At 40.5% G+C, this 24,274-nt stretch overlaps 1 protein-coding gene across 9 annotated transcripts in view; it reads left to right on the forward strand.

The window, feature by feature from the left end:
* HIPK2 (homeodomain interacting protein kinase 2) overlaps positions 1-24,274 on the forward strand; it is a 256,243-nt gene that overhangs the window by 211,707 nt on the left and 20,262 nt on the right. For 8 of the 9 annotated variants that reach the window (XM_036759556.1, XM_036759557.1, XM_036759554.1 and 5 more), the window contains exons 12-13: positions 8,771-9,052; positions 22,731-22,978. In XM_036759556.1, coding sequence (XP_036615451.1) covers positions 8,771-9,052; positions 22,731-22,978 — 530 coding nt within the window. The remainder of the gene's footprint in view (positions 1-8,770; positions 9,053-22,730; positions 22,979-24,274) is intronic. The other variant, XM_036759553.1, reaches the window with a different exon arrangement.

Consider the following 24,274-nt stretch of genomic DNA (forward strand, 5'->3'; position numbering starts at 1 on the left):
TAGTAAAGCAGATCGAAAAACCTGTGCTGGCAGCATTCTTGTTGTTGGGCTTGTGTTGGCCTTTCACCCCCACAACATCTGCTAGCTGAATTATTGCAACACTGACTTTGCTTCCATCTTCCGTACATATCTTTTAAAAATCTAAACAGGTTGATGAATTCTCTCTTCCTCTGTATTTGTGTCTTTAGATAGCTTTCCCTATGCTTGGGTACAAAAAAGTCATCTGTGCAAGGGTACATATGGAAGAGACATGATTTGACAGTAGTTTGTGTGAAAAAGATTTGGGAATATTAGTAGACTTGCAAACCCAAGATGAGTTATATGGTAGACAAAAATGCTGTTGTGAGCTTAGGTTGCACTAATGGATAAAAGGTATTAAAAATGATAAAGGCAACAGTCCCACTGTATTCTGCCCTGGCCATTCAACATCTGGGCACTGTACTTACTTCTGAGTGTTACCTTCTAAGGACTGGATTAACTTGATTGCACCTAGAGGAGAGTGTTCAGGGTGGGAAAAAGACTGAAGATGATGCTATATGGAGATTGGCTAAGCAACTGGGAATCTTTAGCCTGGAGAAGAAAAGATGTGGAGGGGATAGGACACCTGTTTTCAAGTATCTGAAGGGCTCTTACATGGAAGAGAAATTAAACTAATTCTTCTTGGCCCTAGAAGACAGAACTAGGGAAAATGGGTGCAAACTACAGTGACGGATTTCATGTCAGTATGAGAAAAAAACTTTCTAACAATTAGAACTGCCCCAAAATGTAATGAGCTGTTTTATAATATGATAAATTCCCCCATACTGTCAGTCAGAACCTGGATGACCTCTTTTCAAGGATTGTAAATGGGATTCCTGTTCACAGAAAGATTGAACTCGATCTCCAAGATCCCTTCTATTTCTGAAGTTCTGTGATAAGCCTGAGCAGACTTTCCTTCCTTTCTCTTCCCCTGCAGTCCTCTTCCTGGCTTATTCATAAGTAGTCATTGAACTGTTGAACTTAGGTGTGATGGAATTTCAGGGTACAGAGGATGTGGTTGAGGTAAACTACAGTGTGACGTTACTCAAAGCTTGGCACAGGTTAATCGTCCCATGTAGTCCCATCTATGCTTTTCCTGTTGCTCCCTCTTTTTCATTCGATCTTCATTTAGACCCGTGAGATTAGGAGCGTGTGTTCCTCAACTCCTCTTCACCACCTCTCTTCCTAGACTGAGGAACATCCTTCAGCTTAGCCCTATTCTGATGTGTGGAGGAACAGCGTCCTTCCATTTGGGCCAGGTTAAATCCATTTGGTTTTTGGTCAGCAGTCTCCTCCAAAGAGCCTAATAGCATTGTCAGTGCTCCCCTAGGCTTTGCCGCAAGAATCTTGTTTTTATTCTATTCCTTTCTCTTGCTCTTGGGCTCTCTTGGTAGCTTTTAACTTCTCTCTTTATTACAACGGTTCTCATTCTGGATTCCGTTTTTATCCTACTTTTCTCTATCCTTTGGCTAAATGGAAAGGCCCATTCCCCTTTACATGTTGGATCCATACCCCCTTCATCTTATCTTTTCACGTGAGAACGTTAGCATTTTGGAGTTACTTTATGGCACATTGTTCTTGCTTTTCAGTATTTAAGATGCCATATTTATTTACATTTAGCAGAAATCTCCAGCTCCCCATCTGGGTCCCCTCTTTACAGAGAGCAGCATTTTAGCTCTGTGGGACCATCCAGTGACCACTTCTTGGGGCATTTGTGCAGCTGACATTTTACAATTTTCTTTGTGCCACACAGGCAGGAGCCCAGTTTTTTGGTCTTTAATGCTGCCTTTATCGCTCTCTGTGTAAGGTTGTGAAAAGTGACTTAACTTTTCTGTGCCTTAGTTTCTTCACTTCTTTATGAGGAACTAACTACCCTGTCTTCTTGTGAAGATCAAAAGGACTAATGTTTGTGAAGGTGCTTTCAAAAATAGAAAACTGCTACCACAAGATAAGGTGTGATTAATAACCAGATTCCTGTACCTTATCCCCCATCCGTTTCTATCCCTTGCTATCAGATGGTTCCACCTTCTTAGGGATCTTGTGATCATTATCACTAGTGTAATGCAGCATTCATATCCATTTTTCTTAGAATTAAATTTACCAATAGAAAAAAGTAGAAGGCAGAGTCAGTGTTTTCTGAATCTAAGACACAGTGGTGTATTTTGTTCATAGTTAAGACCAGACTTGATCTCAGTCACTCTCTCACCTAAGCGTTATATCTTTTATCATTCATCTAATGCTCCATTTATCATGAGATTTAGCCCATTCATAATTGGAAAGCAAAGCAGTCAAACCAGCAGCGGAATATGATCACAACATACCTCACACCTCTGTCTCGGAAATTAGTTCATTTACATTCTAGCCCAAGGGAATAGGCCTGAACTAGAAAAGACTCAGAGAGATAGGGGGGTGTGGTTGACCCAGCTAAATCATCTCTAGGCTAAAGGGGGAAAGGTCAGGCTCAGAATCCGTCCAGAGCTTCAAATTTCAAGCGGTCCTGAGGCTTGAGGCTCGGTATATAAAGATTCCTCACATGATTGTCTTCTTTTGTTGATATTCAGTACCCAAACTCTGTTTTTTCTTATGATTTCGTTAGTATAAGGAACTCCCAGTGTGAAAAGTTTCTTCACCAATGCAGATGGACAGCTCATTTGTTTTTTGGTCTTAAGAGAGTTACCTGGGTTACTGAGAAGTTGAGTGACTTGCCCATAGTAACACAGTATGCATCCGAAGTAGGACTTGAACCCAGGTCTTCCAGACTCCAAAGCCAGCTCTCTAACCACTACAGGCAGAGAGTTATTTGCCTCGGGTCACAAAGCTTCTAGTGTAATTACAGAAGTAGTCATTCTTTGGGTGGGCAGTAGAATAGATGGGGCATCCAGGACCAATCACTTAACCACTATCTACCTATTTCCTCCTCTGCTGTAAAATGTGGGTGATAATAACACCTCCCTCTTAGGGTTATCATGAAGATCAAATGAAATAGTATTTGTAAAGCACTTAGCACACAGTACCTAGAATGTAATAGGCACTTAGTAAATGTTTTCTGGCGTGCTTCTTTCCTTTATTAAATGCAGAGCGCAGTGAATAGAGCACCCCAACCTGGAGTCAGAAGACTTGGGTTTGAATCCCACCTCAGACACTTACTAGCTACGTGACCCTGAGCAGGTCATATAACTTCTCAGAGGCCCGGTGTTCTCATCTATGAAATGAAATGAGAGGCTTAGATTTGAACTCTAAGGTCCCTCCTTATCTCTAAACCTATGAACCTATGAATTCCTTGCTTTGTGGCCCTGTGGTTCCATCCTCATGACCTCCCATCTGTCTGTCTGGTCACAGAGAGAGTTGACACTGCCTCTGTGTCCTTCTGTTACAAAACCTGCTAGTGTGTGCACACAGAACATACCTGTTTGAGCTCCAAAGAGAGTTAGGTCAGTTTCTAAGCCTGGCTAGGCAGAGGAGAAGCAGTTTTTGTCCTTGAGTTTTTGCCAGTGGATCATCCTTCCCACATCTCATTTTACCAAGGAATGTTTACTACCAGTAGATTGTTAGAGGTTACATAGAATGACTTGCAAATGTGGTTCATTTACCTTTTCTTAAGACCAGTGCTTTAATTAAAACATACTGAAAACCAGGAATGATATTTTGACTCTAGTTATCAAAGATCTTAGATAATAGGATTTAGATCTGGAAGGAGCCAGGAGAAACTAAACAAAGTAACTCCTTCACAATGCTGGTAGACATGATCGTACCTCCCAAGCTAATTGGAACACTTTAAAAGAATAAGTTTTATTATGAACTTCTCAATTAAAAAAGCTAAGTGATTTCAGTGTGGGACTCCTTCCCCCTGTGCACATTATAAGTTACGGTGGCCAATAGCTTGCTTAATCACCTTGTGGCCAGCTTGGTGGTGAAGAATCTCTGCAAACTTAGCCAGCCAGAACTTTAGACAGACTGGGGGTCTGGCATCAGTCCAAGGAAAGAAGCCTTTTCAGCTTGGTGGAATCTGTCAGGGGTCACCTTCACACCACATACCATCATGAGGCTTCTCAGGAGGACTAAGAATGTTTTGAAAAACGAGATGAATGTATTTTACTATTTAGAGGAACGAAAATACTTTAACATATTAATAACAGCAATAGCATTTCCATAACTTCCTCCATATCCTCTCCCAGTCTGTTTTTATTTACATTTATCTATGGTAAACTTAATTATATTCTCAGCCAAAGCAAACAAAAAAGGAAATATCCTCCCTGAATACAACAGAACTATGCAATCAGAACTATTTATAATAAAAAGTACTGTAACAAATTAATAACAATAATATTCATCTACTTTATGTCCCCTACCTAATTTCTTTGATTGTTCTTTTACAACTTGCATAGATGTAGATTTTTATGTAGACATAATAAATGTATATGCTATTCTAGTTCTGTATTCTTCACCGTATGTTATTTCATATGTCTTTCCATATTAATTTGTATTCTTCACAGTTGTCATTTTGTGGCACAATAGTATTCCATTACATTGATAGAGCATAGTTGTTTTTTTTAAACATTCCCCAACCCTTGAATTTCTACTTTTTCATATTATAAAGTAGTTGTAAATGTTTTTGTAAATGTACTTTTTATTTTTAATTGATTCCTTAGGGTATAGTCCCAGCAGTGGGATCACTGGGACAAAGGCAATGAACAGTTTTGTGTACCGCCAGATTGCTTTCCAAAAATTACACTGCTTTGTAAATTCTGCCAGCATTAGTATGGCTGTACCTGTATTTCTGCCAGCACCACCAGCACTTTTATTTTTGCCAATTTAATAGAGGTGAGGTGGAACCTCAAAGTTGTTTTAACTCTCATTTCTTTATTAGTGAGTTTGAATGCTTTTTTATTATTTACATTTTGCTTTTCCTCTTACTTTAAACTTAATATATGCTTTGGCCATTCATCCACTGGTGACTAAGTCTTATCTCAAAAATTTGTGTCAGGTCATTGTAGATTGTGAATGTCAGACTTTTATCTGATAGATTTACAATAGGAATTTTATTCCTACTGTTTTTTTATTTTTACCTTTGTTTTTTACCATTTTTACAAGATCAAATCCATGTATGTTCCCAATAATCTCTTCCATTTATCCAATAGATAAGATTTTGTCTCTCCTCCACAACTGAGATCATTACATTGATCATTTTCTTCTAACTTTTAATTTTTTTTCACTCCTGGACCAGCTAGAATTTATTCTATATCGTTGAGGTATGAGATTAAACTCGTGTTTTACCATATTCTTCCCAGTTCCCAAGCATTATTCATTGAACAATTATTCCTTTCCTCACTGTGTAATATCTCTAAATTCATCATGCCTAATACTTGCCTTTTATGTAGTTTTAGTTCTATTTCTGGGACTTCTTTTTGGTCCTCTTTCTCTGATCTCTATTCTGCTTCATTTATTTCTCTTAGTACTACATAGGTATTATAATTACCATTTTTTGATGCACTTAAAAATCCAACAAGACAAGTTCTCTTTCATCGCTTTCCCTACCAGAGGCGCATAGATTTTTTCCCCTTTGTTTTTCCATATAAATTTTGTAATTTTATCTGGTTCTATAAAGTAAACCATTGGTATCTTAATCAGTATTGCAGTGAAACTATAAATTAATTTGGAAGGTATTGACATTTTTCCTATATTGTCTTGTCCTTTACAATGTCCTATGGTCAAGAGATAGCCTACCGGTTATCTCTTTATTCCATTATTTCTGCAAAAACTGTTTGGTAATTATCTTTTTATGCCTTAGTAAGTTAATATCCAAATACTTTATGCCTATTGTAAATGATATTTCCTATTCTATTTGTTTTTCTTGGTCCTTATTGGTAGCATATTATGTTTCCAATTATGTTTGTGGGTTTTATCTTATATCTTGTTACCTTGCTAAATTCGTTATCTCACTTTTTGTGAGATATTTGTCATCTCACTTCCATTTTTTGTTCAGTCTCTCAAATTTCCTAGGCAGGTTAATTAAAATAATAACACAGGGCCTCCAGCATTTGGCATAGGGCCTGGCACATAGTGAGCACTTCATAAATGCTAGTGGGATGATAAATGAACAATACTAAATATAGAGTGGTGGGCAGCTAGGTGGGACAGTGGATAAAGTGCTGGGCCTGGAGTTAGGAAGACTCATCTTCCTGAATTCAAATCTTGCTTCAGATACTTATTAGCTATATGAACCTGGGCAAATCACTTCACCCTGTTTACCTCAGTTTCCTCATTTGTAAAATGAGCTGGAGAAGGAAATGGCAAACCACTCCTGTAACTTTTCCAAGAAAACCCCAAATAGGATCACAAAAAGTCAGATATGACTGAAAAACAACCGAACGATAGTTACACATTCAGTATGCTCAAAGGACGTTGACTGAGCATCAGTGAAGAGTAGCAGGTATTCATTAGTGAAGGAAAAGGAAGTCGTAGCCTAGCCATGGCTGCTGAATAGAAAATTAGCCAAAGGTCTTTGGTTGGCTTGTTCTTTGGCTTCTCGTTCCCTGACAGCCCTTTAATAAGAAGCTGATAGATTCTCCAAGGACAAAGTAGGTTCTGGACTAGATGGTTTCTTTAGTCTGGGTCTTGTTCTCGGTTGGCATTGTTCTCTTACTGGCACAGGTATACCTGTACATATCAAAGATTGGCATGGGGAAAGTGGGAAAAGATAATTTTTTGTCCTGAAATGCAAAAAAAAAAATCACTCTTTTCCTCCCCCTACTTTAAGGAAGATGTGCTTAGGCATTTCTTGTCATAAATCACGTCAAGTTCAGATCAAAATGGAGGCCTTTTCAATGTGTCCTGTTCCCAATTTTCTTTTCCAATTCAGATTGAAAAGAAGAATTGCCAGTAGGCTGTGCCCTACTGTTCGGCCGAATCCGCTTATGATTCTATACCCCACCCTATAGTCAGCATGCAGTGGTAGAGAACAATAGCCTTAAAGGCAGGGAGACCAACATTAAAAACCCACCTAAGGCACTTGACAGCTATGTGATTCTGGGCATGCCACTTCACTTCTCTGTGCCTCCTTTTCATTTCTGTAAAATAAGAGGTTGGACTCTATGGCCTCTAAGGTTCCTTCCAGCTTTAAATCTATGGACTTAGGACCCTGAGAAATGAGCCTGGAAAAACCCTAATCTTAAGACCAAAGGCAACAAGCTCCAAATCCATTCCAATAAAACCAAGGAAAATCTTTTTAAAGAAGCTAGTAGAAATGATAGAGTGGGGATTTTAAGATTACATCCCTTTCCAGGGAGAAATGAAGGCTTACTTAAAAATCACCAGATTTAGGACCTTTTAGTATAAAGGCCTACAATTCATGTGCTAAGCAGTGACAGGGTTGCCAGGCCAGATAAGACTGACCCTGCTCTCAAAGGAATTTACAAACTTAAGTATGAGAGGGAATCAAAAAAAAACTTCCTATTTGTGGATAAGCAAGATCTAGAGGCTACATAGATTAGAGGGCATAGTGCTGCCCTCAGAGTCAGGAAGATCTGAGTTCAGGTTCTTTCTCTGATAACCAGCTTTGTAACCTGGAGCAAGTCACTTACCCACTATTTGCTTCAGGAAAATCCCTAGAATTTAGCTATTAGATCATTAGGATCAACCTTGTATGTTGGTGGAGAGAGTAACACCACTGGACATCCTCCATGTTGATGAGCATTTAAGAAGAGTATCAACAGAGTAGTAAGCAAATTCCGAGAAACAAATGCACATTTATGATCTGGGGAATCAGACTGGGGTGATCCCCCAGAGGCTTCATGGAAGAGGTGACATTTTTGAAGAAGCGTGTAGGATTTTGGCAGGTGGAGCTGGAAGGACAGAACAGGACGAGCACGGACAGTCTGGTCCAGTAGACACAGGGCTGGTTTGAGAGTCACAGCACTTGGCCTTAAATCACAACTGTACTTTTACTACCTACATGAATTTGGGCAAATCACTACCTCAGCTTCCTTGTCTTTAAAATGACAGGTGCGATCCCCTCATCCTATATGACTTCTCCCTGGAACAGTAAGGAGTCCAGTGTGACTGGAGGAGTTAGTGTAAAACAGGACCAGAAAAAATGTGTGTAAACGAAGGAAGTCAGACTCGAATATCTCTCAAGGTCACTTTGAATATTATGATTCTGTAAAAAGTTCAGCATGAGACTTCTGTATTATCTTCACTCATCCTGTTCTCATCCTCTCTGATTAGCTAAATCTTATACTTCCTTCAAGGTTTAGTTCAAGATTTACTGCATCAAAAAAGCATTCTCTGATTGATGATTTTTTTTAATTGCAGGAAAGAAGAGACTAGTTGTGGGATTATGAACTTTGAATTTTATAGGCAATTGTAAATTATTGGAAGATTTTGAATGATAAAGCGATCTGATTAGATTTGTGCATAAGTAAAATTTATCTTCTAACACTGTGAGAGATGGAATTGGATTGGGGCAAGACTGGATGTGGGTAGATTAATTAAGTTACTGCAATGGTTGAGGCCAAAGATAATGATGGCTTAGATTGGGATGAATGCTGTGGTAGAGGAAAGAAAGGGACAGATGGAAAAAAATATTATGGAGGAGACCCGGCAGAGCATGGCAGCTCATCGAATGTGGAATATGACAGAGAGAAAAGTGACATTAAGAGTTAGATTTTGAGCCTAGTTGACTAGAACATTGAAATTAAGAAAAGATGCTGTGCCCCAACCTTGTCTCTAAGTGTTTGTGTCTGTGTCTTTCCAGAAATGTGTCAGCCTACGAGGTTTCCTCCTCCCAGACCATCACTTCTCCTCAGAGATCCAAACGAGTCAAAGAGAACACACCTCCCCGTTGTGCAATGGTGCACAATAGCCCTGCCTGTGGCACCTCCGTCACATGTGGGTGGGGCGATGTGGCTTCCAGCACCACCAAGGAACGCCAGCGGCAGACAATTGTCATACCTGACACCCCCAGCCCCACAGTCAGTGTCATCACTATCAGCAGTGACACAGATGAGGAAGAAGAACAGAAGCATGCCCCCACCAGGTAAGGTGATGAGGTGTGTTCCGTCCAGTGAGATTGCCAGGTATGTGGATTTGCATGTGTAGAGAGAAAGTTAGGCTAACACAAAATCTCTGTGATCATCTGGATCAATCCCTCAGAATCAAGCAATCAGTCAACAAGCATTTATTAAATGCATGCTATATACCACACACTGCTCATCGGCTCTGGGGATACAAGGTCAGAAACGGTCATTGTCCTTGAGATGTTTCCATTTTATCAGGACATAACACACATACAGAAGAAGTATATTCAAAGTAAATACAAAGTAGTTTGGGTGGGGAAAGGAGGCCTAGCCACCTGTGGAGATGAGGAAGGGCCTTGTGCAAAAGGTAGTTCTTGAGCTGAGCTTTGAAGGAAACTAGGCATTCTGTGAGGAAGAGGGGATGAGTGGGACATTGGCGCCGAGACAGGAGATGGAAAGTCTTGGACTGTGAAGCACATGAAGTGAGTAATGATTGACACCCACCCCAGAGTGTTGCCCATTGTGTTGAGGGTATATCATAAATGTTAACAAAAAATTCTGATTAGAAAATTAATTTTATGGAGTATAGCATTTTGAGGTGTGATTGTCACAGAATCAAACAATAGTGTTTTAGCTCCAAATGATTCTGAACCTGCCTCACTCCATACCAGAACAGTCCAGGATATTCTTTTACTACAGTCTCACATTTTTTTGAAATCTTACATAAATGTCTAATGAAGCATAAATTTATTTTCTCTGATGATCAGACTCTGATCAGGTTTTTCAAACTTCAAAATGCCTCTTCATCCAGTGTCTGTAACACTTTATTCCAGGGAAGTAATAATTCATTGTATTCCTTGTTCTTCCTGAAGAAAGGGAGAGCATGTAACTGCAAAGCTGAATTAATACCGCTGTCACAGCCTCTTTTCCCATATTTTCATGTTATACAGCAGTAAATTGCACTTTTTGTCCAAGCTGGTGCACTTTGGTAGTTATAACATGGTGCTAATGAGTTTACTAAGGTTTGCTAAAGCCCATTCACCTCTCTCTAGTTCAGGTCTACACACACACACACACACACACACACACACACTCTCTCTCTCTCTCTCTCTCTCTCTCTCTCTCTGTCTCTCTCTCTCTCTCTCTTAGGTGCTGCATATGGATTCTGCGAGAAGCCTAACCATTGATGCTTTATTATGCCTACTTGTTGTATCTTGTGAAGTGGGAATAAGCCTCAAGGGAGGTGTGCACTCCATTCTTAAACCACAAAGCCAGTAAATTAACAATCTAGCACACATCTTATGAGTGGATATAAAACATTAACATCTGTAGTCATACTCAAAATATTAATTTATTATCAGATACAACATTATAATCATGCTCCATTAGTAGTCACATCATTTTGATTGGATAATAAATGCTCACTCTTGTAATTCATCCATCATTACAAAATATCACAGTGATTGGTTAAAATGCATTTGCACTGTAGCAGCCCCTACATGGTGCCTACCAATTATCTGTCACTCATAAAATCAAGCTAAGCATGTTTATTTATGACCACACTTGCCTTGCCATGATATTGCCTTGTCCCTAAGCCCCCTTTTCCCTTCAATCCTGATCTTAACCAAGGTGCTGCCCCTCAGGTTCTTCCATCTGTTTCCTATACACTGATTCTAGACCTTCCCCTTTTTGGATACTTCTTCTTTTTCCTCTGGCCCCACCTACTGCCAGATCCCCCTCCTGATTAATCCCTAAGGCATACCAACCATGTTAGAGGTTCAGTTCCAAGTTGAAAGACTGCATCCCTAAGCTTAATTAGATTTCTCACAGATGTTTATTGTTGTTTACAGTGAGAACCACACAACTAGAAAATAATAAAGCAATCTGACAAAGTCACATTTATATCTGCAAGGGACCTGAGAGGTCACTTATTCCAACACCTTTATTTTACAGATGAGGAAACTAAGGCCCCCAGGGAGTGAGAGTGCAGGCCCAAGGCTCCCCGATCTGAGGTCTAGGGCTGTTTACGCTGTGCAGCACTGCTTCTCATCCTCCAACTGGTGATCAGGGTAGTATCTGGGTCAAGGATGGTGATCAGAAGAAGTAGGTGGTAGAGGGAGATGAAGAGAAGATGGGCCAGAGCAGAAGACAGCTGTTAGAAACAGGAAGAAGTCACTTGTCGATCTAAGTCTGAATCAAGAACTAAACCAAAGAGGGAGAACAGAGTTGCCAAGCCCAAGATGGCCGTAAAAATAGGGAGTCATAGTATAGGGTTATCTCCTATTTGGGAGGTAGAGACTAGAATAGGAGTAGGGAACACAGGGTCAGGATGAACTAGAAGGAGATCAAGAATAGTGAATGCAATATACAAGCTTCTAGTCCAGCAACTAAAGGACAAATTGCAGAGCCTCCTCCTCGCTCTGTGCCATGCTCCTGTTTGAGATCTGTGCCCACATTGCCCATCAGTCAGGCAGTTGACAAGCATGAGAACTAGCCAGAACTAAAAGCCAAAGCTTAGATATTCTTCTACATTAATATTAAAAGCAATAAAAATGAAATGATTGTAATCTTTCTATTGCTTCCACTACCCAAGTCACCCAAGCACAAAACCTTGTATTCACCTCTCTTCCTTCTACCTTGCTCCCCCACATTCTATTAGTTGCCAAGTCCTGTCTAGCCCCTGTCCATAACATCCCTTGCATTTATCTCATCCTCTCCAAGCGTACTTCATTACCTCTCCAATTGATCCTTCATAACATCTACAAAAATAGTCTTCCTAATAAACAGGCCTAACTTTCTTCTGTTCAGAACCCTTCATTACTGCCCTGCTATCTACAGGGTAAAATATTAACTCCTTAAATTTGAGACCTTCCACAATCTGACTTCAGCTTAACTTATCTCACTCCCACTTTATATTCCAGCCAAACTCATTGCTCTTTGATCTCATCCTATTCTCCCCCAACTCTACATACTTGTAAAAGCAATCTATTGCCAGGTCCGGTGGCACACACTTGTGATCCCTGCTACTGGGGAGGCTGCGGCTAGTGGAACATTTGAACTAAGTTCTGAGGTGTAGTAAGGCTAAAGCCATCCCAGTATCCACACTAAGTATGGCACTGTTATATATAGTGAGCCCCCGGGAGGGACAAACCAGCCCAGGTTAGAAGTAGAGCAGGTCAAAATTTCTGTGCCAGTCAGTGGTGGAATTAAGCCTGTAAGTGGCTGTTACACTTTCAGCCTGGATGGAAACCCAGTTTCAAAATAAATAAATTTTTAATCTTACCATTCATGGAAAGTGCCCTTCCTCCTCATCCCTGGCTATTAAAATCTTTCATTACCTTCATGGTACTGCTTAGGTGCCACATCCTGCTGGATCTTCCTATTTGAAAGTGGTCCCTCCCTCATCAGATTTTCCTAGAGCACCCTGTCTGGGTCCTTTTTTTTAACCTCTCTCACATTTTACCTTGTATCATACTGATTTGTATACATGTCATATCTATACATCAACGTGTAAACTCCTTGAGAGCAGAAACTGTATTGGGTTTGTTTGTTAGTTTTAATTTTTGTATTCCAGAATCTTGCACCTAATAACTATTTGTTGAACATAGTTGAAGTTGGAATACTTAGCAGTAAGTAAGGACCTTGATATATTTGGCAATTAAAAGACTGTGTGGAAAGATAACCAATGAAATATAGTACTTCTAAGAAGAATGTCTGTGAAAAGAAATTCCATACTTAATTAATGGGGATTATGGACAATGACCAGAGGAGGTCAGAGCAAGCCATAAGCCGTAGATGCTGGTGTCTGTACACTGGCCAAGCTAATAAGAATAAACTGGAAAGAAGTAAGGTTACAGAAGCTCCAGAATTCAGCCTGGTCATAATAATGGAGGACTTCAGCTGTTCACAGATTAATTAGCAGAACACATTATCAAGATAACATATGGTAAGATTTTTAGAGAATACTTCCCTGGGAGAGTAATTTTAAAACCCATGAAGAAAGCAAAAATATAATACTTGATTCTTTGTGAGGGACAGAAAATAGTTCAAGAGGTGTCCATGGGTGAACAGCTCTGTATTTGTGATTATAATGACTAAATTTAGCATTCTGACGAGAAGAAAAGCCAAAGAATATAATTATGCTGTTAATCGACTATAGAAAAGGGAACTGCAATAAAATGTAGCCATTGGGGGAGGAGGGTGAAAAGAATAGATTAAAGTTTACTAGATAATGCCAGGAGTGGTTAAAAATTCCTTCTTGGAAAGACAGGACAAATGTATGCCCCACACACTGAAAAGGCAGTCAGTATAAAGCTGTGTGGCTAATTAGAAAAGTAAGAAGCCAGTGCAGTGCAGTGATCGTGGGGGTGAGCATCTTTTGATTGAAAGAAGATTGCCTGTGGAAGAACAAGGAAACTCTCACAAGACATGACAGATTGAGTGCAAATAGGGAATTAGATAAGCCAGAAAGAGTTTGACTAGGAACTCTTAAGGACCCTGTAGTTTCTTTAAATAAACTGGAAGCTATAATATCCATCAGTATCAGGACTCTGGTAGGATACAGATAAACAAAATGTACAGGGATTACCCTGCAGACTAGAGACAAAAGGAAGAGCAGACACTGCCAGGTATTTAAGACTCATCAAGCGCTCTGCTGGTAAGGCATATAACTTGCCCTACCCTGTGAACTCTAACTACAGTATATCCCTCCCATTTCTAATCCTAATATCTGTTTAGTAGTCTGACTATGGGATCATGACTTTGGAGCTGGGAAGGAATCTTAGAGGCCGTTGAGTGCAAACACTTCGTTTTGCAGTGGAGGAAACTTGAGACACGAAGAGGTTAAGTGACTTGCCCAGTTTCACATAGTTTGAACAAGTGCCTGAGTTGGGACTTGAACTCAGGTCTTCCTGACTTCCAGGTGTAGTGCCATATCTAGTATCATGTGCCTCTCATGTTCTCCTACATTACTAACTTTGCTTGGTCATCTAATTCTAAGCTCCTTTGTTACCTCATTTCTTATTTCCTGATCCATGTCTCCATCCTAGTAACTTAACTTCTGATTTCAGGAGTTATTAGCCCTGACACACTTGCCAGTCCACCCTCTGTACTTTCCCCCAAGGAACATAGTCTTCACAGGTGTCCTCTGCATCACTCTCAGATCTTGCAGACAAGTACAAGGCTTCAGAAAACAAAAAAAGAGGGGTAGTTAGGTGGCGCAGTGAGTAGAGCACTGGCCCTGGAGTCAGGGGGACCTGAGTTCAAATGCGGCCTCAGACATTTGATACACTAGCTGTGTGACCTTGGGCAAGTCACTTAACCCCAATTGCCCTGCCTTCCCACTTCCAGAAAACAAACAAACCAAAAAAACCAACAGAAAACAAAAAGAGATTGATTGATGTTTCTCACCTGCACACACTTCAGCACTCTCTTCTGTACAAGACTGTCTCTGAAAAGATTCTTGCAATATCCAGTGATGCAGCCTTGCAGAGCCTAGTCTTCTAAACCCAGTCCCCAGCTCATAATTCAAATAGGACGTAGATAACCTCTATTAGAATCTGAAACCCCCTCCTTTTGGTGATAGCTCCCTTTGGGGGGAGCTTACAGAATTCTTAGTAACCAGAGTGACCACATTTAATTCTATCATATATCTGGTATGGGATACGGAGGGGGCCATTTTGAAGCTATAGTGAGGGACACTCAGTTTTTCCCCACATTTCTGGATTCCAACCTTTGGTGCCAGCTCTCAACTTGTCTGGTTGTATATTCCAGGTATACTTGCAACAGGGACTTGATGGTGATTAAAATTAGGAAGAATTTAAAACTGATCTAGTCCAACCCCCTCATTGTACAGATGAGAAAATTGAGGCCCAACAAGGTTAAGTAATTTGTTTAATGTCATACAGGTTATAAGTAGCAAAGGCAGCATTTGAACCCAGTCCTTCTGACCCAAAATTCAGGATTTTTTTCCACTTTCCCATGCTGCCATGTTACTCCGCCCTCTACACTGTCCGCTTCTCTGGAGTCCCTTGCCCCCTTATCATATCACCAAACTTGTCTTGCAAAGCCTCAGCCTTAGATCACTCCCAACATCCCCTGCCTTCATGCCTACTAATGTGCTGCTGACCTCATCATTCCACCAAGGCAGCTGTCTCTGAAGTTACTAATAATCTTTTAATTGCCAGATCTAATGGCCTTTTCTCAATCTTCATCCTCCTTGACCTCTCTCTAGCCTTTGACACTCAATCACCCTTTCTCTCTGCCCTCCTTTCCCCTTCCCCTCTCGCCCCCGCCCCCATACACTCTTCTTTATACGTTTTTGTGACTCTGCTCTTGACTGCTGCTTCTCAATCTACTTTGCTGGATCTTCATCCAGGTCACATCCTGTAACTGTGGCTGTCCCACAGGGCTCTGACTTGGGCCCTCTTCTCTTCTCCCTCTGTGCTATTTCACTTGGTAATCTCATCTGTTCCCATGTATTCAATGATCATCTTTATGCTGATGATTCACAAATCTACTTATCCAGCCCTAACTTCTCTGCTAACCTTCGGTTTCACATATCCAACTGCCTATTAGACATCTCGAACAGAATGTGCTATAGACATCTTAAACTCAAAATATCCAACAAATCCGAACTCATTATCTTTCCCCCTAAACTCTCCCTTCTTTCTGACTTCCATATCAATGTTGAGGGCACCACAATCCTCCTAGTCTTGCAGGCTCTAAACCAAGGTGTCATCCTGAACTCCTCACTCTCTGTCACCCTTATAACCAATCTAGCGTCAAGACCTGCCAGTTCCACCTTTCTGAGATCTCTCCTGCATCCCCTTCTCTACTCTAAATGCTGTCACCCCCCCCCCGCCCCCAGCAGCCTCCTTCACAGCGGTAGAGCCAAAAGGGGTCTTATAGGTTATCTATTCAATTTGGACCATTGTTTTGGCTTCCCTCCTTCAAAGTTTAATTTAAAGTAAGAAAAAAAAACTTGACTAGGGAAAGTTTTGTACAGTCATGAGAATACCATAATTAACTGAATCTTCACAAAGCAAGTCTGTCCAAAAGTGGTAAGTAATTTGACCCAAAACATGCCCCCTCTGACTTTAATGAAGGCAGAGTGGAAAACTTAGGAAATGACTGCCAGTCTGAATCCTTTGAGCTAAACAAAATCTCCCTCCATAGGACATGAACAGACATTTGGAACAAAAGTAGGCCCAACAGGGGGACCAGTTCCCACATTGAAACATTTCCACCCACAGCTTTATGACTCCTTTATTTCCTACCCACAGCTACATGACTCCTTTAATTGCTATAACTCAATTGTAAACTTCTTGGAGATGAGGAAAATTGTTTCTGTTTTAGACCTGTACCCCCTTGCACAAAATACAAAGCTATACCCACAGTAAAAAATCAGTAAATGCTTGTTAAATGAATAAATTAATATTTGCTATTATATAGCCACTACGACATTGGTCAAACTGTTCATTATGTCTAAGTTTGAAAAAGCAATATGTTCCCAAGGTTATTAGAAGTAGAAAACATACATCTAAATTTCATCCAGATATGCAAGAAAAGACAGTTTTGTTTGGCGTACTCAGTCGTATTATCATTATTGGAAATTTTTTGGGTGCTGTGTGTTGAGTTGATTAGACCTGTCAGACCATGTTATGAAGAGGAGCTTTTCTACATTACTGTTTCCCAGCCAATGTGTCATGACACTTTAGCAGGTAACAAAGACGTCTTTTATGGGCTACAGTGCCCTGGATTTCCTTGTTCTCTACAGTCAAATTCTGACCAGAAAGGTGGATGATTTGGGGGGAAGGGGGAGGAGGGAGGGGAAGAGTGGTTTCCATGGTAGAAGGAAAACGATGTGTGTATGTAAATTGTGTTATCAGGAAAAGAGGTTCATTGGCCTGGATAGGAGAGGTCAGGAAGGGAAGGTAGAAGAGGAATGTGTCATGAACTGAAAGATTAGAAAACACTCTTCCATGTAGTGCCTTAGATGTGACCCTGACAAAGGGCAGGGGAGTCAAGACTAAATGAGCCCCCACAGTTCCTTCCAATCTCACAATTCTATTATTCCCTAGAAAGCAACTGAATTTCAAGTATTGCTTTGGTTGGCTAGAGGTTATGAAAAAAGCACTGACTAGGAAAAATTTGGCTCAATATATAAATGGGTGGTTTAAGTACATTGTTTCTAAGTTAAAATTTAAAAGCTGGTCTCAGATAGAAGCTTCCAGTTTTCCCTCTCAATGACAAAAGCTGATCATTCATTTCTAGGTTTGTGGATTTTGCCAAAACATACAGTAGAGCTGAAGAGATACAACTTCCCCGTGAGGGCACCTGTCCAAAGCATTTGTTTCTACAACCTAGGATAATTCACAAAGCTACCAAGCCTTGTCACTTCATACTGTCTCCTTATAAACCAGGACAAAGATCTTAGGCTCATTCAGTACATTATTTATTAAGTTGTGTATATCACACTAAAATCATCATAATAATTCTCATTTAGAGAATATGTCTTTCACATCCATTATTTTACCAGATCCTTAGCACAGCAACACCATGAAATAGATTGTATTTAGTGCACAGCACTGTGCTAGACTCTGAATTATTAGTACATGCATGTTCATTTTATAGATGAAAAAACTGAGACTCAGAAATCCCCTAGCTAATGTAAATAGAAGAAATTCAGATGAAGCCTGGATTTTCACATTTTAAGTGCAGTGCTCTAGCTCTGAGAGACAAAATATACAAGAAACAATTAAAGACTACAAGCTAGTGATAGATAATAAAATATAAATTTTACATATGTGTCATAGACTATAAAGCCAGAGAATAATTAAAATTACATAAGGGTAGTCAGGGAAGCTTTCTTCACTCAAACCATTTTCTTGCCTATTGCTTGAAGAAAATGGTGGATAGAGATTAGCAAAAAGGGCAAGGGGCACAATATGAAGAAAGACTTATTTTATGAACCGGAGTGCCTGCTGGGTATAGAGGTGGACAGAGATAGGGAGAAAAGAACATAGGATTTACAAAAGGCTAGGGAGATGAGGAATTGGGATTTATAAGGGGCTAGGCCACCTTCATAGTTTGAATGAGCTGCTTTTTCTGTTTGATGTGTTTGTTCCTATTGGAGTTATTTCCAACACAGAACCTGATTTCTTTACTCTTTGCTATCTATTTCCTTTTTATCATGCAGAAATCATCCATTGCCATGACAACATAATGCAATCAGTGAACTGTAGCAGCTATATTTTCTATATTCAGGAGTGGTGTGATATCAAGGCCATTTAAACAAACCTTTCTGTCACCCTCTCCCTATCTCTGTCTTGCTTTTATTAAACTAACTCATAATGGAATTGATAAACCATCAACAATAATTAGACACAGTGGTAGAGTGAATCCCAATAATGTCAACATATATAAGCCTAATGAACTCTCAGCTGTAGTGCCAAATATTTATATGCTTTAAAAAATCATTTCTTTAATATCTTCATATTTGACTTATATTTTATATGCAAGTAAAGGATAAGTAGGAATTTCTGGATTTAAAATGGACTGAAAACAAAGCTAGGAAACTGATTCATTGAGACTTTTTCCAAGCTCTGAACACTTACACATTTGATGCAAATTCATAAATATGCGTAATATACTCATGGTTGAGTATTCTAAATATGCAAAACAAATTGAGTCAAAGCATAATATAAATTTACCTTATATATAATATAAAAGAATATATAGAATATATAAATAGATACTCAATCAGGTAAATTCCAATTTGCCTCACTAAATTTAGTTAATCCTTATTTTGATTCTTTTCTGTATCTGTAGGTACCACGTTGGTATAGGTACTCCTTCCATCAGGGTAGCTCACAACCCACTTGTGTGTGACTCTTGCTCATGTCCTCTCATAAATCCTCCACAGGTGTTCCACGCAACATCCTGGGGGCTAGCTCTTGATGTCCTGACTTTATGTAGATACCAGTACAGCATTCAGGATATCCATCAGATGGTATCTTTTACTCTTGTTCTAGACCACTAGACCACTTCAATTTTAGTTGTACATCTGATACCCTTTAAGGCATTTCTGTAGCTTCTCATTAATAATGTGCTGTACCTACTCTCGTCCGCCCTCCGTGCCTACGGGTGACCCGCTACTTTAATTTCTCAGAGGCTGCGGTATGCCATATTTCATAGCCTTAAGAGACTAAAAATGTTACCTTCACTGTAAGCAAGCAGCTGCCCCCTTGGGTTAGGGGACACTTCCACTTAAGAAGGAAAGAGAGGGAGTTTCGGTGTTTAAAGAGGTTATTGGGTATAGTCCTTAAAAAGTTGTAACAACAGCATGATTTTATTTCAATCTATCCTAGACCTCATGCAAAATATTTCTTATAAGAAATTCTTAGCATTGAAAGTGACTTTATCTAGTCTGTTCTCCCACCCCGCATAGAAATCAGCTCTTCTATGTTCAAATTCATATTCAGTAAGCATTTTTATTCTGTACACTCTGTGCTAGGTATTGTTATGAGTGCAAGGGACACAATGACAGAAAGAAAAACAAGTTTCTACCCTCAAGGGATATAATTCTACTGGGGAAATGGAATACGCTCACGGTAAAGTCAGTTCAAAATAGACACAAAGGCATTTCAGGGAGGGGAGAGTTGCTAATAAGAAAAAGGCCCAATATAAGAGGTGATACTTGAGCTGAGCTTAGAAAGAATCTCAAGCATTTCAAGAAGTGGCCACCGGAAGGGAGAGCGTTCCAGACACAGGGAACTCAGCCCACACAAAGGCACTGAGGCCAAAGCTGGTACGTTCTAGATAGCTGGCCAGTCTGATGGCAATATAAAGCATGTGAGGGGGACTGATAGGACATCAGTCTGGAAAGATAAACTGAAGCCAAATGGTGAAGAATTTTAAATCCCGAACAGTGGTTTGCATTTTATCTGAAGGCAATAGGGAGCCACTGAAGTGACTTGATCAGAGGAGTGCAGAACTGTGCTTAGAAGCGTCACCTGGGCACTTGTATGGGGTATGGGCTGGAGATGGGAGAGGTTGGAAGCAGAGATGCTAATTAGGAAAATGTTGCAGTAATCCAGGTAAGAGGTGAATGAGAACCTGAATTAGGCTGCAAGAGTAACAAGAAGAGGATGGATATGAAGTGCTGTCCAGGCTTGGCAGTTGATTGGGCATGGGAGTCAAGGGAAGAGTGAAGAATCAAGAATGACTCAAAGGTCATGAACCTGGGTGACTGGAAGGAAAGGCCTTTGTCAAAAATAGGAAAGTTAGAAAGGCCCTCATCCTCTGCTTGGAAGCTTGGAGTGATGTGGAACCTCACTTTTATTCCATTGTTAGATAGACAGAAAGTTTTCCTTTATATTGAGCTGAGGGTCTGCTTCCCTGTAATTTACAAATTCAGCGATGCTGGATATGCCCAATTTGAATGCCGTTTGAGGTCAAATTGTGATTCGTCTGCAGTCACTGTGTCCAGTATACATATTTTACTGTAGTAAACAAAACTACTAAAAAAATAACATTTTCTCTCTGTCTGCAGGTGATATGTTCCTCAAAAGTTAGCATGGTATGAAAGAGAGAGCATTGACCCAAGGGTCAGAGGATGTGGGTTCAAATCCCATCTCTGATACTACTCTGTATGCCTTTGAGCAAGTCACTTAACCTCCCTGGGTCTGAGTTTACTCATCTGTAAAATGAAGGGAGTGGACTGGATGGCCTCTTGGTACCTTCCAGCTCTGGAGCTGCAGTCCTGTAAATTATTATGTATAATCATGTTTTAAATGCACTATAGACATTTTTAAGGAACCCTACTGTGAACTCTTTGTAACTGTGAATGATCCCCCCCCCCCCCCCACACACACACACACACCGCTTTAGGAGAGATCGCTTATACAACATTGTGCCTATCAAGCCGAATGCATTTTTATTTTGTTTCATTTCAGTGTGAGTCGTTGTGCTTGTGTGTGCTACAGGTAATTATCAGAGGACTTTGTGGCTTTGTCAGGGTCCTACCACTTCTGATGGACGTTTCCTTTCACTGACACAAGTACCCAAGAGATAGCTCAGAAGGTATCGTTCAGGACACAGCTATCACTGACCTTGTGGCCCAGAGTCATCCTAGCCTGAAATCCCTTTTGTTTCCTCGCTGGAGGAGGCAGCCTTCAGCTTAATTTTATAGACAAGAATTTTCCAGGGAACACAGACCCAAGAAAGCCACCCAGGATATAAGATGTTCTTCAGTGCTGGAGCCTCACTGCTCTGCCACAAAGAGAGGTTTTCTACTTTCCCTCTCATTAAAACCATCAGCCAGCTCTGCAACCACAGCATAAGGACCTTTCTAAAAAACACAAGCCCAGAGGTCCTGAGTCTCCCGCCTTTCTTCTGCTGCCTAGAGGTAGCCCCAGAATGGAGAGAGGGTTTTGGCTACAATTACTGCCTTCCTGCTCCCACAGTTCAACTGCCCTGCCTCGCTGATTGTGGTAACAAGAGTATAGGCATGCCTGTGTCCAAAATGAACCACAGAGTCACACATCTCACCCTTGGTTTTTTGCAGTGGTCAACACAGAATTAGCTGTTTGTTGGAAGCCCTCGAAACTTGATGGTTTTTCATTTCATAAATTACTTCCCGGAGAATCTCATTGCATGGTTGAACTGTGGATGAGCGTTTGGGGAGGTAGGGCTCCTGTGCTGGGCTCAGCCTCTGCCATCTTCAGTTCTGCCTTCCCTTTCTCCCACCACAGCCTGCCTGTCCAAGCAGAGTATCTAGTGGGGGCAGCTCCACTCCCTACACACCCTTTCCTCTAACCCCAGTCCCCTGTAAGGCCCAGGTTTACCACCCTCCTTTAGTCACTCTGCATATACATAAATGGCCCTTTGAAAACATAGCACGATTTCTAGTAGGTACCAAGGTACCCTGTGAGATGCGTAAAGCTGAGATGCACTCTGATGTCCATTTTGACCCTGAATCTCTTGCTAATTTTCCCATTGCCCTCAACAGCAAAAATATCAAGTGTTCTTACAGCTGAAGCCTCCACCCATCATCCTCTCCTATGCTTAAGTTCCTAAATCTAGAGTCAGTTTTCATTCCTCTCTTCCAAACCTTCTCTCCTGGCTCTGGGTACACACTTGGTCAGCAGCAGGTCTTGCTGATTCTTTGCTCTATAACCTCTTTCATGTGAAGTAGCCCAGTGTAGAGAAGAGAGCCGTCTCCATCATAGAGGTTCCTTTTGAGTCCCACCTTGACACGTGCTGGCTGGGTGGCACTGGGCAAATCACTTTAACTTTTCTGGCCACCTATCGTGCCACTATTACGCTTGCAGTCCACTAAAACCCCCAGATCTTTTTCAGATAAACTGTTATTTAGCCACACCTCCCCCCATCTTGTATGGAGTTGATTTTTTAGACCCAAGTATAAAACTTTACATATTACTATTTACATATTACTACTGCTTTCATGATACTAATTTGGTCCAGTGTTCTAAACTTTAAAGTTGTTAAAATCCTAAGTGTTTCTGTATGCAATCCCCCCCATTAAGTTATACATCCTTTGAGGATAGGAAGTATGTTTCTTTATTTTGTACGCCCCCCCTTCCCCGAGGAGGAGCTTCATAATTGTCGAGGATAGGATGTTTTATTTTGCAGCTTTTCTCATGGTATCTATTCTTTTCCTCCTTGTGTTTTCAGCACTCTCTCCAAACAAAGAAAAAATGTCATCAGCTGTGTCACGGTTCATGACTCTCCTTACTCTGATTCCTCCAGCAACAACAGCCCCTACACCATGCAGCATCGAGCAGGCCACAGCAATGCAAACACCTATGACCCCAAGGGGGCGCTGGAGAGCCATTGCAGCGGGAATCCCCGAACTATTATTGTGCCACCCCTGAAAACCCAGGCCAGCGAAGTGTTGGTGGAGTGTGATAGCCTAGTACCAGGTAATGTGGGGCAGGCCAGGGAAGTCTCCCTGCAGGTTATCTTTCCGTTATAGATTGTATGTGAAGTCTGGGGCTCCATGCTAGCCGTCAAGAGTTCTGGTAGCTTCCGTTCTCTCTTCAGCTAGCTGACCAAAATGGGAAATGTGGAGGCATGCAAAACGTGAATGGAGAGGGAGAGGGAGAAAAGGGGAGGGAGAGAGAGAGGATGGTGACGAGGAGGAATCATGAGACAGAAGAAGTATGGAAAAGTATTCTTGGAACACCTAAGACTGTACTCATGTAATGAGTAAATAAAACCTCATTCATTTGAAACTTGGGCTACTTAAGAACTTCAACTGAAGTTTACTCTTGAGCCATCTATGAAAAAGGGTTTGCCAAGGAAATTAATAGTGTCAAAAAGATTATAAGGACATTGTTTAACTTACTGATGATAAACTTTTCAGACTCCAAAAAATTTTGATAGTACTGCTTTATAGATAATTAATGTACATGTTACTCATAATTCTTATCTATTCAGTAAAATAGGCAAGTTGGAATTCCACCTAGAAAAACTTGCTATATGAACTTAAAATTGTAGTTTTCTAAAAATACTTTATAATTCAACTATTTCAGGCTATTCCTCCTTCTATTCATTTCAAATTAGTGAGAATTGACTCTACTAACTAATGCAAAACAAGAATAACTCAGTACAATCTGATATGATGGTGAGGGTGGGAGTAGCTGAATATTTCCATCACCAAGCAGCATTCTTCACAGGTGAGCACCAGATCTGATGCAGTGGGTTTCCAAAATGAACAAGAGACTTCTTAGGGGTGTTTGTAGCTTAGAGACACCTAAACAAGATCTTCAAGGCCCAGTTAAGTGAAGGCAAAATGGAGCCAGATGATTTCCTACATGAAACCTGCTTTGGAAAGAAAGGATTGTAACAAGGATTGCCTCTTGTTCTCATGCTTCTTTTTAGGGGTGCACAAAGGATAAGGCAGTAAATCAGCTTCTGTGCTATCTGTGACAAGAATTTTGGCTTTGCTTCCTCATATGTATAAATCTGAGGTTACAATACTTTTTTTTCAAGTCCCATCACATCTTAGGGTCATACATTTAGAAGAACTGAAGGGACCTCAGAGAGAATCTAGTCTGTTCCTCTCACTTTACAAGTGAGGAAACTGCAGCTCCTAAATGGTAAAATTGCAAGCAGTGTGATAGAAATTCAGGGTAAGGGACCATCCATTAAATATCAGCTTTAAAGCTTACTCTGGGAGAAGATAAGAGATCTACAAATGCCAGTGTAGAAAATCA

Source organism: Trichosurus vulpecula, chromosome 5, assembly GCF_011100635.1.
Source record: "Trichosurus vulpecula isolate mTriVul1 chromosome 5, mTriVul1.pri, whole genome shotgun sequence".
In the NCBI taxonomy this organism is placed as follows: domain Eukaryota; kingdom Metazoa; phylum Chordata; class Mammalia; order Diprotodontia; family Phalangeridae; genus Trichosurus; species Trichosurus vulpecula.